The sequence below is a fragment of the Eupeodes corollae genome, chromosome 1, assembly GCF_945859685.1.
Source record: "Eupeodes corollae chromosome 1, idEupCoro1.1, whole genome shotgun sequence".
Lineage (NCBI taxonomy): Eukaryota > Metazoa > Arthropoda > Insecta > Diptera > Syrphidae > Eupeodes > Eupeodes corollae.
This window is the reverse complement of record NC_079147.1, coordinates 110,217,338-110,232,451: the sequence shown is the minus strand read 5'-3', so window position 1 is coordinate 110,232,451 and position 15,114 is coordinate 110,217,338. Positions and strand designations below refer to the sequence as shown.

Here is a 15,114-nt window from a genome sequence, read left to right as displayed (position 1 = left end):
AATATTGTTGTTAACATTCAGTAAAATTTTGAAAAAAATCGAAGTGACAGTTTTAGTAAAAAAAAATTTAAAAACCTAAACAAAATTTAACAAAAGTTGGTAAAAATTGATTTTCAACTCAACCTCAACTCAAGTACGATAACTTTGGCGCCGAGATATAATAACGGTTTTTGGTAGAGGGGCTTAATACAAGCATTTTTTACTATAGGAGGGGGGGGGTCTATCTCCCCCCGTTTAGGCGGTAGGGGCAATTTAAAAACACATGTACTTTAAATGGAAAAAAAATAATTAAAAAATAACGGTAATACTTACAATTAAGTATTATACCTTTTTTTAAAGCCAACACTTGTGTCTAGTAGCTTGTTTTTAAATCAAGTCAAAACTATGCATAGTTTGCGAAAAACACTGTTTTGAACTCAAAATTTGGTCAAAAAAAAAGTTAAAAATATGGTTTAGAGTGTAATATTTCGAAACTTTTAGATTATCTACAATTTTTTTTTTTAGAATACATTGCCCTTATTTATTTTTTAACGAAAACTGAAAACTAGATGTTTCTATGTCTTCTAGTTTTTGAGAAAATTGAAAATTACCAAAACAAAATATTTCAATTAAATTACTTTTTTATATCCAGTTTATTTAGATGAATATGAAATTTTGCATGCACTCACCGAACCTTTCACCCTCTCCACCTTGCACCCACCCTAACTCGCACCCACCCCAAATCCTATAGTGAGCCCAAGCAGGGGGGCATCTTAATGTTTGCATTAGAAATTTCGTATATACCTACTTTGAAAAATATACTATAAATATAAATACTTTGAAACTTTGAATGCACCTCATCTTGCACTCACCGAACCTTGCTCCCTCCTCACTTTGCACGCACTCCAACTTGCACCCACCCCAAATCCTATAGTGAGCCCAAGCAGGGGGGTTGCAGGGGGGCAGCATGCCCCCCTTACGGATCCCACTGTTGCATACAACCAAACTTGCACCTACCATTGTTACTATCAAAATAAGATTTTTGAAGCAAAAAAAAAGAATTAAATTAAAATAGTAGTTGTGGTTATTTTCAATTTTCTCAAAAACTAAAAGACATAAAATCATCTAGTTTTCAGTTTTCGATCAAAAATAAATAAGGGCAATGTATTCTAAAAAAAAAAATTGTAGATAATCTAAAAGTTTTGAAATATTACACTCTAAACCATATTTTTAACTTTTTTTTTTACCAAATTTTGAGTTTAAAACAGTGTTTTTCGCAAACTATGCATAGTTTTGACTTGATTTAAAAACAAGCTACTAGACACAAGTGTTGGCTTTAAAAAAAGGTATAATACTTAATTGTAAGTATTACCGTTATTTTTTAATTATTTTTTTTCCATTTAAAGTACATGTTTTTTTAAATTGCCCCTACCGCCTAAACGGGGGGAGATAGACCCCCCCTCCCATAGTAAAAAATGCTTGTATTAAGCCCCTCTACCAAAAACCGTTATTATATCTCGGCGCCAAAGTTATCGTACTCGTGCCAATTTTATCTTATAAGAAATATTGTTTTCTATTTAAAAAAAAAAAAACGAATTGACAGTTTTTCCTACAAAAATTAAAACTTAAACAAAAAAAAACATACTAAAACTTGGTAAAAATTTACTTTCGAATCAAATAGCTTTTCAAAAATTAAAAATATTGGCTTCAAACTCATTTTATTTCACAGAAAATATCCCTTTTTTCATTAAAAATAGTACGCAAATTTGGTAAAAATTGATACGAGTACATATAGACAAACTTTTAAGCAAGGCAAATCGACAGGCGGGATGGGAACTTATCAGTGTGGGTCGCATCCCACCTCTTTCTTTTTTAGGTTTTTAGTCTTTTGTATAAAACTGTCTATTTGATTTTTCTAAAAATTTCACCCGATGTTGAAAACGTTATTCTTAGTAGAACAAAATTGTTTTGGAGATAAATATTTTTTTTTTCAGATTTTTTGATTGATAGAAAAAACAGTTGGTTGGAATTTTTTTCAAAAATATGCTTGCTTGATATCTCGTTACAATATATACAATATATAATTTAAAATTTAATTCAACGCTTTGGCGTTATTGGTTCGTAAGATAATTGGATTCAAATGTCACATTTTTTGGTAAAAAAAAACCACCCACTTAATTTTTTTGAGAATCCTTTCAGCATCTTTCTGAATTATTATCTGTATACCTAAATTTATTTGAAGTCGATATCTCTACTGGTTCTTGAGCTTTGGACGACGAAAAAAAAGTCTTGAAAATATGACAAATCGGACCAATTAAAGTTACTTCCTTTTGGAAAATAATAGTCTGCCAGGGGGGTCATGGCCCCTTCTACTAGAAACTAAACGAATTTTGCTTAAATTTTTCATTACAATCAATCATTTTATTAAACAATTTGATACGTTTTAGTCAGCTTTTTGAAATTTGCCCTTGTTTTTCATACAACCAACCCCACTATGACAGTCGCATCTTGTTTTTTGAAGCAAAAATTTGTTGCAAGTAGGAAGTATAATTCAATTTCCCAGATGAAATATGTATTAAAAATTGTTTTGGAAGAAGACTTCCTTTTTCTCTTTATTTAAACATTTTTTATTTTTTACTTTTACTCCAGATATTTCGAAAAATTCACTTTAACACTCCTTGCGTCCTTTTTTTTTGTTTGAATTTGTCATAATAAACTTTTGATTGACATTCAAGAGTCAGTCCTGATAAAGTTGAATTGATGTTTGGGAGCCGTCAATAAGAAAAAGAACTTAGCTTCGAATACGAATTAATTATTCATGAGTATTGAACTTGGGATACAAAATAATAATAATAAAAAAAGGACATTTTTCTCTTCTGCCTGTGTGTTATGTACCACCTTATAGTTTTGTTTTATATCTACTTTGAGCAAAATTACATTCACATTAGTTTACATTTCAGGACAAGAAACTGTATCTCAAGACGTGTCAGCTATACATTCTATATATTCTTTTTTGTTTGCTATTTTTTGTATAAAATGTTTGGACTTTTTGGTGACATTAAATAGTTTGACATATTTGACACACTGACATGACATAAGAAGGCGAGATTGTTATTATTTTGTTTTGAAGAAAACTTTGTCGATAACTAGCTGTCACAAGAGTTTTGAACATACATAACATAAAAGGTGTTAATTCCAGAATTTTAAATCTCTGGCATCATTTCTACTTGTCTATAGTTTATATAAAAGTTACTGTTCATGATTAAATTATAAATTATGCAATATTAAATTTTCAACTTGGTACCTGTTTGGGTATAGTTTTAAAAAGCTTAATATATAATGCATGACTTATGGAAAACGATTCGACACAAAGATTAAAATATTCATAATGCTTAAATTGTATTTCCAAGGAAATTGTCACACAAAACGCTGGGAACACATTCCTGAACCGATTCAAGAGCATATGTAACATAATAAGCTGTATGGAAAACCATACGTTAAGTTGAAGTGTGGTAACTCAATATATGAAACTACCTTATTTAAAAATTAACATCATGACTGGTTCTTGCATTTGGTATTCTAAATTCTGACTCTGGTGGGTAATTTAGAACTTTAATTAATAACGTGTTCGTAAAAAGCAAAAAATATAAGATTCAAAATAGAAACATAAAGAACAGAATGTTGGATAAGTGAACGTATAGATGGAAGACTGTTTAAAAAATAGTAAAAAGTCCTTGATTTTTAAGCCAACTAGCTATGTATTTTTTAGGTGAAATGGTATCAAGAAATACCATTTCAACTTTTAAGATTAATATTTATAGGTCACTCATACGTTTTTCTTTTGTCCCTTTAAATTGTATGATAGCTTTATTTTGTCCATAACTTAAAGATGTTGGTAAGACATATTCTTCGAACACTTTTATAAAACAAATAATCAGACTACGAAATTAGCATTGTTTTAGGAGATTTCAACGACAAACTAGCAAAAGAAGACATTTTTGGTGGCACAGTAAGGAGATACAGCCTGCACGACACCACTTCCAACAAAGGATTCAGGCTGATCGATTCAACTGTCAACAAAATTGAAAACATTGCGATGGCACTTCTCCAGCATACAGGATTAAAATAAATATATAAATAAATAGAGTGGCGCAACAGTCCATGAAGAACCAGGGCCTAGTGACTTACAACTCACAACCATTCCTGTGTGCGAGTAATGTTGTCAGAGATGGTAGGGACCTACAGTTTATATGCCGAATCAGAACATAGGACCCCTTGCATGACAGTCCAACGCACTAACTCTCACGCTACGGGTACTACAGGATTCCGAGGGCGAATATTGAGTCGGACCACTACCTCATTGTAGCTAAGGTACGGCTACGGATATCCCGATCTAAGCCAAAACAAAGAAGTACTGTGAGAACATTCGACGTGACGGCTACAATCGCACGATATTGCAATGTCCTTTTCCGATCGAGTCTCTAAAAACCTTTCAAAAAGTCTTATGCTGCCTGCATCAAGCATTTAAAACCAGTGGCAATATTGTTTTCGAGCCATCAGAGATGCCGCCAATGAGGTGATAGGTTTCACACCGCCACTACAGCGAAACCCCTATTTTGCAACAGGCATATTTAACGGCGCTGCACAGAAGCCAGAGCTACTCGCGAGCTCTACTAGCAGAAGAGGATTGCAAAACACCGGCTTCTTAGAAGGAAAAAGGGCAGCATGAGAAACGCATGACCCAGGCGATAGAGGGACGTCACAACTGGATAAAGCACGTACATTTTACCAGAAGGTAAACAAAACTTCCAAGAGGAGAGGCCACGAACCGAAGCCTATAAAGACGATCATGGGAACATCGTATTAGAACCGCCGTTTGTGCTAAGAAAGATGAAAAGACCATTTCTCAAATTTATATAAAGGCGATGGTTATAGAATTGCGCTGTGATTGAGGAAGGCGACGCAGAACAAAAATTCCGCATATGAGAATTCGACGAAGTGAAGATAGCTACATAAAAACTGAAGTCTAACAAAGCTGCTGGAGCTGACGGCAACGCTGCCGAATTATTCAAAGTAGCAGGCGATGACTTGGTAGGGGGAGCACCGATGAGTGGAATCGCAGCATAGTTTTCCCAATACACAAGAAATGAGGATCTCTGAATTGCGCCAACTACAAAACGAACGGCTGAATCCGTTCGCCTACAGCCTGAATGGTCCTTATCAGAGTGGATTCAGACCATTGACCAAATATTCACATTACTGCAGTTTGAAATAAAAATAGGAACTTCAAATCGATACCCACTATAGCTTGATCCATTTTAAAGCTGCGTATTAAGACCATCTATAGAGAACAGCCTTACAGAGAAATGTCTAGTTTTGGAATCCCGGTCAAATGATGATCGAGAAATCACGCTACTCTATCAACGTCAGAAAAGATCTTAACGATGCATTTGATGTCAAAATGTATTTTAGACAACACAAAGCAATGTCATGCGAATTCTTCAATATCGTTCTGGAAAGAATTGTGCAAAGCTCAACCGTCAACACTAGAGTCACAATCTTCCAAAGGTCCATACATGTAATTACTTAATTATTTGGAAAAGCTGAAGATATTGACATATTTTGAAGTTGAAAGCGTGATATCCAGTGGTGGGTTTTTGAGAATTGCAACGGAGGTAAAGAAGATGGGTTAGTGGTCAAGGAGTGCAAGATCAAGAATATGTTGTCATCAAAAAAGGACATTGAACAACGATGTCTTGGACAAAACATCATCATATACATTGTACAGCTATAACTTTGAGGTAGTTAAGGACTTTGTCTACAAAGGAACTGCTATAAATTCAGTAAATGAAACTAGCGCTAGAATCAAACGAATATTAACTTTTGCAAATTGCTCCTACTTTGAAAAATTGAGAGTAAAGTCCTCTCTCGAGTATCTTAAATAAGCATCTATAGGAATCTCATCATCTCGGTTCTAATTTATCGGGCTGAGGCCTGAAACCTGTCAAAAAAAGATGAGAACGTCTAAGGATGCTTCGAGGCAAAAACTCTTTAGGTAATTATTGATCACGTCTGCATAGATGGAGAGTGGAGGAGATACAACGACGAACTGTACAGCAACACTGACCTAATTAATAGAATAAAAGTCCTACCACTTAAATGGCTGGGTCATGAAGAGCGAATGGACATCAGCCCGGAAGGTCATCGAATCAAATACCGAGGAGGCGTACGCAGGTGGGAGAGGATCATAGACAACTTGGAGTGAAAACTCCGAATTGGATGCATACACATGTCTCCACCCCGGACTGAAGCGCCTTCTTAAGTAAAGTAAATCAAAAACTAAAAAAACTTAAGTTTGTGGTACGAATCTGCCAAATAGAGAAGTCAACCCACAAAATTTGAAAGAATTGAAAAAAATTAGAAAAAGACTATCGACTATCGTTGTTCGAAAGATAGGATAATTTTGTAAAGGGTGTCCCAAAATTAACGCAAGATTTGAATTAAATAGAAAACGCCGTTTTTAGTCTTTTGATAGTTATATTTTTATTGACTCGTAAAGTACATAGGATTGGGTTATGTATGGAATAACACATCGGACAAACGGCCTCCACGGCTTTGCATGCACATGCGCACTCTTTTGTTGAAATTTTCCATGACCATTCTGCATAAATGTGGCTGAATTTCGTTGATGCAGCGTTGAATCTCCTCCTTTAATGCACGGGTTGTTGTGGGCTTGTTTAAATAGACTTATGATTTCAAATAACCCCATAAAAAGAAGTCTAATGGTGTTAAATCACACAATCTAGGAGGCCAATTTTGATCACCAAAACGAGAGAGTACACGACCTGGAAATGTCTCATGCAGTAATTGAATTGTTTCACGGGCTGTATGACATGTGGCGCCGTCTTGTTGAAACCGCATATTGGACTCATCAATATCATCCGATTTTGGCAGAAAGAACTGTGTAATCATGTCGCGATATCGAGCACCAGTAACAGTCACTACTTGACCAGCATCATTTTCAAAAAAATATGGCCCAATTATGCCTCCAGCCCAAAATATACACCATACAGTCACGCGTTGTGGATGCATTTGTTTTTTGACAATCACATGTGGGTTCTCCGAACCCCAAATGCTGCAATTTTGGCGATTGACAAAGCTATCAAGATGAAAATGTGCTTCATCGCTTAGGATGATTTTGCTCGAAAAATCAGGGTCTATTTGTTGATGTCTAATAATCCATTCAACGAACTCTCTTCTCTGTCCATGGTCATTAGGCTTCAATTGTTGTGTTAATTGAATTTTGTAAGCATGAAGACACAGATCTTTGGTGAGTATACGCTGTAGAGAGGTTCTTGAAATTTGCAATTCTTGTCCACGACGCACGTCGAATTGAGGTTCCTGGATTGTCCGCAACACTCTCACGCACTGCTTCGACATTCACATTTGAACGGCTTGTTTTTGGACGACCAGTGTGTTTGGCGTCTACAACGGATCCAGTCTCCATGAATTTTTCAATTAATCTCTTCACAGTTGACGAAGTTAAAACACTATTCCGACCATATTTTGTATGAAATTTTCGAACTGCAGCCGCCAAGCTTTCACTATTTTTTGAAATACTCTTTAATAATGAAGACACGTTATTCTATCGTGTAACACTCCATTTTTAATAACCCTATACTGTTAGCTGTCAAATTGCTTTTTTTTCAGGGTTGCCAACACTTCACTGCACAAATGGCGGCAAATTCAAATCTTGCGTTAATTTTGCGACATCCTTTATAAGTGAAATGACACCAAAACGGTGCTGTTACTCCTATTAGCTTCATACTACCATGGCAACCACGTTTCAACGGTCTGCAGAAGTGATAAATCAGAAGTACAACACAAATTAAGCTGTCCAAAAGACGTAAAAGACTTTTATATATTCATGGGAGAACGAGACCACGTTTATCAACTTCGAGCCGCATATGGATTAGACCGAAGGTCCAAAAAGTGTTGGCATCGTCTTTTTAGGGGAATGCTATCAATTTGTTTCGTAAACTCATTTATCGTTCACTCCAAAATAAGTGTAAAAGTATCCCTTCTGGTGTATAAGAGATGTGTTGCTCTAGGACGTCTGTCACAAAGGATTTTCGTGTTGACAAACGTGCTTTAAAAAGAAAATCACATGATGACGAATCGCCACAATGCAAAAAAAAGGGTGCAAGGTACTAAATCCCCGGGAACCTAGTACACTGAGGGACTTGATTCAAACTCAGTGAGAACGAAATCCACTTTAGGAAAGTCGTTTTAGTTGTTTCCAAACTTTGTTGGAACTTACTCCACTTTTTAATGAGAAGTTTTTACACGTTTAAAAATAAGATCAGGAAACTAATTTTCAACAACAGCTAACAAGCTGTTATAACTAACTCTAGTCTAAACAGTTAGTTAATATTTTTAAAAGTCTGAATCGGGATTTTTTCGACAGTATCTTCTCGATATTCTGAAATGAATCAAAAGAAAGTTTAAAAAATTCTGAATCTCGCAAGTGGTGCTTTCAAGATTCTGAAAATAATGACAAAAAAAATCGCGTGATTTTCAATAAAAAAGATGACTTACAACACGAAATGTCAGCAAAATAGGATTCAGAGCCACAGATCGCAAGACCCTTATCAAATAAAGAATGATTTCTTATCTACTATCTTTTTGGCAATACTGGTTTAAAAAGCTGACGCAAGTTTCGTGTTTTGTTTCACTGTCAACATTTTTTAATTTGGTCTATAATTTGACCATGAATCGTCTTACGAACGAACAACGCTTGCAAATCACTGAATTTTATTATCAAAATGTGTGCTCTGTTAAGAAAGTTCATATCACGCTTCTTCCATTAATGGTCGACTATTCGGGCTATTAAGACTATATTTCGCACCAAATTTACATTGTTGGTCATTAAACCAATTCGTCGCCGTTCGCAGCAATTGGGCCTCTGTTACTCAACAACGTGGCAAATTTTGCGGAAGATGTGATGCCCTTCTAAATACAGGTGGTGCAAGCCACCGAACGACCTACTCCATCTTAAAATTCTTGGTGAATGGGGTCTCGGGAAGTCGGCCGAGGATCCAATTTTTTTCCATTCCGCTCACGTTCGGGAGCGGTCAATTTTCCGCCTAAATCGTGCAATTTATAACCTTCAGACAATTTTTTGTGGAGCTATGTTAAAGCTCATGTCTATACAGACAAGCCTGCTTCAATTGACGCATTGAAAGACAACATTGAAGCATTTATTCGTGAAATACCGCTGAAATGTTGGAAAGAGTATATCAAAAATTGGACTTATTTGCATGAAATAATATTCGAACATTAAATTATATGGACCGTATTATCGATTGTATGTGTTTTTTTTAACTTTCCTAAAGCTTTTAAAAAATCGTTCCATCGGTCGTACTATGCCCTTATTGTAGAACAATTGTTCAGGGATTTTCGAAAGTGTTTTTGTAGATCATTAAATTGTTTCGTTTTTCAAAGTTGTTTCTTTTTTTAATTTGTTATTTTTTTTAGTTTTCTGACATGAATTATTTAAAAAATAGGATTTTCTTTTTAAATACGTACATACATATCTAGGCACATTATACCTTTAGTTCAAAATTGAAATTATTTTTATAATTTAATTTGATGTAAAGTTTTTCAAAATAGCATTTGTTTCAATTAGTTTAATAAAATTTACCATTTAATATATTAAATTCAATTTTGTCTTTTTACAACTTGGAATTAATTGCACTTTCAGAGGGAACTAAAACTGCATCCTTTTTTCAGAAATAGATTCCCATCTAACTTGAGAACATAGGCCACTTTGCTAAAGTGCATTTCGTTCTCACTGAGTGGGAGCTAAGTCCCGGGGACTTCTTAACTTAGAGCATACTATAGCCTTCTCGTTATTGAATAGTCTTATCTTTAAAATAACTTAAATTTGTTTCCCAAACTGTTATTCCAAGCTTCTTGCATCTTTCGTCACGGGCGGCGGCGGAGAGTGCTGCCATTTTTATGACCTTCTTTTGTGAGACTTTATTATGGATTGTTAAAAACTTCTACCCTTACTTTTTTTGACAAATAACCAAAAAAACCACTTTGTCACTTTCACCTTGCTTCGACAAAGTGCTTTGTGGTATGATTACAAAAATGATTATCTTCAAAGCGTTTTGTATAAGTTTAATGAACTTTTAAAAACAAAGTGTACAACATTTAATTGAAGATACTTACTTTTATTATCCCAAACTTAATGCCGATCTATTTATCTTAAAGAAAATAAACAAATTTGATGGAACATAATTTTGTATGTTAAACTTTATTTTATTGACAAAATTAAGTAAAACAATAAATCTTTTATTTGAAATGTCGAAAATCAGTTTTAGCTTACAATTTTTCACATCAAATCATCGTTACCGTACAAAAATATTTCAAATCTAAGTTACCTTTCTTGCATTATTATACATAAACAATTTTATAAAAATAATTTTAGGTACGTACTCCTTTTTTATATCGTTAGTTCGTTTCAAGTCCCGCAACTTAAATTCTTATGAATACAAAAGCCTCTCAATAATAAGTAGAAATATAGGTTGTAAAATTTCATTGCTTTTGGTGTCCTTTTTTATTTGTATTTTGTTTTTGTGTTTCAAGGACATTCCTTTATTTTGTTGCTTTATTAAAATCTCCTCCAATTTACATCCCGAATCCACTCCAGAGTCGTTGTAGTATCGTGTTGAAGCTGAATTGGATGTTTTCAATGTTGTGCGTACATCGCCATTCATGTTAATTTGCATAAAGAAAAAAATAAAAGAAAGAAATAAAATTAACAAAATAAAAATGAAATCATTTGCATATGCATAGTCAATTAAATTAAAATTTGAATGTCACAATTTTTCAGCCGAAATATAAATTTGAATTGCTTCGCTTGAGCTTGCAAATATTATGGAAATACCCAGTTTTATTAACAAGGCTAAAATTATTATGACGGTACTTCTCGTCATCAAAACGAATTCCATCTTGTTTCCGCTCCCTATTGTCAGTGCATAAAGCAGGTATTTATGTAGGGTACTATAGGTACTTTTACATAAATTCAAGGAATTTTACAGGATCTCTTCTTAATGTGTTTTGGGACTTACTTAAATTAATTTGATTTCTTTAAGTTAAATGTAAAATTATACTAGTAGCACTTAATATAGGATTTAGGCCAAAGTTTCATTTCTGTAGATCGATTTAAATGGGAGGATACTAGAGATGTTAAGAAAGAGAACAATTTGTGTATCGGAAATATCTGTATCCAAGTACTTGAATAACTGATTCTGAGAATTTCACTACCTCGAATATTTAAATAACCCTTTAGACGCGAGCATACTTTGTTAGCTATTCTCTAAACTACTTTAACTACTTTCTATCTCCCCTCGTTTATTCGGTAGGGGAATTTAAAAAAAATATTATTTAAAATAGAAAAATACTATTTTTCTAAATAAATATACATGAGATAGCAATAAATAAATGTCAATTGTTGTTTGATTGAAAGCCTAACTCCAAACAAATGTTAAAACAATTAGCAAGAGTTGCACCATAGAGAAAGAGTTAAACAAAGGGTAAAGGGCTTAACAATAACCTCTTTAATTGGAGATAGATGGATTCTTGCAGCAAAAGAAAAAAACACAAAAGTCCCTATGGTTCAATGTTGAAGAAGATTTCTTTAAATTCTTAAGAAAAAATCAATCGAAGCAGTATCAAAAAAAAAAGGACTATGATCCAATCACGTTGTAGGGTTACAAAAGTTGTTAGTTGAATTATTGTTTTAAAATTACCAACAATATTTTTTATGTAAAGAAATAGTTTAGTTTGAAAATCTAGTTTTGTTAAATAAATTTTTGGTCGAAAACAAATTTTTACCAATTTAAGTAGCATTTCTTCAATTTTTACAAATTGGATGAACGAAATTAAATTGAGAACCGAACATCAATTTTTACCAATTTTGCGTATTATTTCTATTTAATGGTAGACATGTGCCTTCAAGAGAAGACAAGCGTCCCAAGCGCCTCATAAACATCCGCATCAAGACTAAGTTCGGACAAATAAGACTAATATGTAGCACCCGTAGCATGATGGTTAGTGCGTTAGACTGTCATGCAAGAGGTCTTGCATCAATCCCTGCCTGTGCAATCAAAAGCTTTTTTCACGGGTACTGCCTCTTGTGAGGAATCGACAAATCCTAAAAGAGTAATTCTGTCACGAAAAGTGTTTGCTCAAATTAGACTCTCGGATTCGGCTTAAAATTGTAGGTCCCGTCCATCCCTGTCAACAGTATTCGCACACAGGAATGGTTGAGAGTTTAAAGTTACTAGGCCCTAGTTCTCAACGGACCACCTAATTCATATAATTTTTTTAAGACCAATATTCTCACACGCCCTCATAGAAGAGAGGGTGACATTTCCAAGGATATATTCTTTGAGTTCTTGGGAAAAGCTCTTTTTTATACTTTTATTTTATTATTTACTCAGTAAAATTTACAATTTGTACGTTTCTGCAAAGCCTAAGCTTTATACAGTCAGCAAATTCACAAAGCAGTTGTCCTGTATTTTTGTTCTTTTGAAACCCGTACTGACTTTTGTTTAAGTGAATGCTTTTCGATGAATCTTTGCAATCTGTTTAAAACTATTCCTTCATGACAATTTATGAGGACAGGGAGTATTGAAATCGGTCTATAATTTGATAGTTGGTTCTTCAATCCACTTTTGTAAATTCATCTTACAACAGAAGGTTTAAGATGATTAGGTATTTTTGCATCGGTTAGGCTTAGATTTATTTTGTTTGTACAATATTGGAACAAATAAATCAGCATTATTCTTAATGTCGACCGAGCTTATCCCATCTATTCTAGGGGACTTATTCAGATTCACCCCAAGTGACTTTATAATCGTGTTAACCTCACAATCATCTGTAGCATATGTAAAAATTGTGTTTACTTGATGAGTATTTGTGGGTATGGATGTTTTCAAATCACATTAATGTATTGTATATATCTTTAAGTTCAGAAGCGACAGTATTATACCTACATTGTTCCATTTTCCTCTTTTAAAATAGAAAAAAGTTGGTTTAATTTATAATTGTTTATGTGAGTATTACTAATAATTTGTTTTTCATCGTGTCTTTCAGTTTTAATATAATACAGTGGTGGTAGTGGTCAGGGTTCAAACTTCACTTTGATCGAAGCAAATCTACACCAGTTTTGAGGGAGAAAACAAATCTACTTCGCCACTCCGCTTTTTTCAGATCGGCTCCTTTATTCCACATTAAAAAATTGTTAAACCAAAAATGTTTCAAAAGAAAGTGTTTTCGAAATAAAACACAATATTCAAATGCGGGACTTACCATCAATTTTGAAATTGATCCAGCCATTTCCTTATAATAAAATACCTCTATTGAGGTATTAAGTGATGAATGGAGATCATTCATTATACACAATATAAGCAACGTAGTTGAGCAAGATTTAGTTAGCTTTTGGTACTCATTAAAAATAACCACTAATAAAATGGAAGAACTTATGTTCCAAAACTTATAGCCGCAGCTGAGAGAAAGTGTTCCGAAATGAATTTATTGAAAACTAAAATAAAAAATCGTTTGCATGTCAATACAATTGAAAATTTAATGTTTTCACGATCATTAATAGCAGACCAAAAACAAATTTTTGAACCACCGCTTGAACTGATTAAATTTATAAGAAACTTTAAATTTGTCCAAGACAAATACATTCTTAAATAAAATCAATAAAAACCAGAAATATTTATAGTATGCATTATGAATAGTTTTTAGTTTCTGAAGTCTAAAATCGTTTGTGATTAATTTTTTGTTTAAAAAAACTAATATTTTTGTTAAAAATATAGTTTTTGAAAACTTTAGTTTTTTTGTTTTCAACTCTTATTTCTTATTTAATTTAGTCTATAAGATATTAAGTTTAAGGTATTGAAGTCTGAATGAATTTATGTGATTTTTTTGTTAAAAATACCTATTTATTTCCGTTAAATAAATTTTTATTAAAAATACAGTTTTTGAAAACTTGAGTTCTTCTTTCATTTTAAAATCTACTTCGCAAATTTTTGATTTACTTCACTTTTGCTGCAAATCTGCTCTGAAATTTTGTTATTGAGGTTCGAACCCTTGTAGTGGTCTGTAGTTTTCTTTTCAATTACTACAGTGTTAATTGGATTATCTACTTTACTAACTAAGATGTGATCAATCAAAAACATAGTTCCATTTTGTGAATCAATTCTCATGCACTTTGTAATTACGTTCAAAAGTCTCGACGATGATAGCATCTCCAAACAGTGGCCAGGACCCGCAATTAATTGGCCCCCAAATCCACCAACTCAAAATAAATGAATCTATACAAGAATTATACTATACAGAAAACGAAATTAGGTTAGTAGATAGTAACAGAAAAACAAGCTTTATTTTACTCTCCGTTCCGTTAAAATTCTCCTCCTCAACATCTTAAACTTCTGGCAACATGAATCTTCGGCACACATTTTGACTTTTCAACTCACTCCATAAACAAACACAAAGTTGTCCCATGATAAATCATTCATCGCAGATCATTTATACAAATGTGGGAACTCAGGAAAAGGATACATTCCCTATTTATCAGCAAATATTTGTATTTAGGTGAAATTAGATCAGCAAAATATTTTTCCCTAAGTGTTGACGGTACACCCGAACTTTCTCATATCGACTAATTGACTTTTGTAATTCGGTATGTGAAAAATTGTATTCCCATCCAAAGGTTTTAAAAATGTAAACCTTTTCAAGAGCATAAATCTGCATATTTGGTTGATTCAATCTTGAAATTTCTAGAATACCATAATATTTCAATAGAGGATTGTAGAGGACAAAGCTATGATAATGCGTCTTATATGTCGGGAAAATATTCTGGTTTGCAAGCAACATTAAATGAGAAGTGCGAATTTGCTACCTTTGTACCTTGTGCAGCACATTCTCTTAACTTAGTAGGCCTTCATGCGGCTGGTTGTGTGCAGGAGGCAACAAGTTTCTTTCAAGTGGTTCAAAAAATATACAACTTTTTTTCTGCTTCTACCCATCGCTGTAATAAGTTGAATGAATGTTTAG

At 33.5% G+C, this 15,114-nt stretch overlaps 1 protein-coding gene across 1 annotated transcript in view; it reads right to left on the bottom strand.

Annotated features, from left to right (window-relative positions):
- Positions 1 to 10,375: 10,375 nt before the first annotated feature.
- LOC129953701 (protein lap4) overlaps positions 10,376 to 15,114 on the bottom strand; it is a 448,072-nt gene continuing 443,333 nt past the window's right edge. The window contains exon 32 of the mRNA XM_056067065.1: positions 10,376 to 10,720. Coding sequence (XP_055923040.1) covers positions 10,658 to 10,720 — 63 coding nt within the window. The 3' untranslated portion in view covers positions 10,376 to 10,657. The remainder of the gene's footprint in view (positions 10,721 to 15,114) is intronic.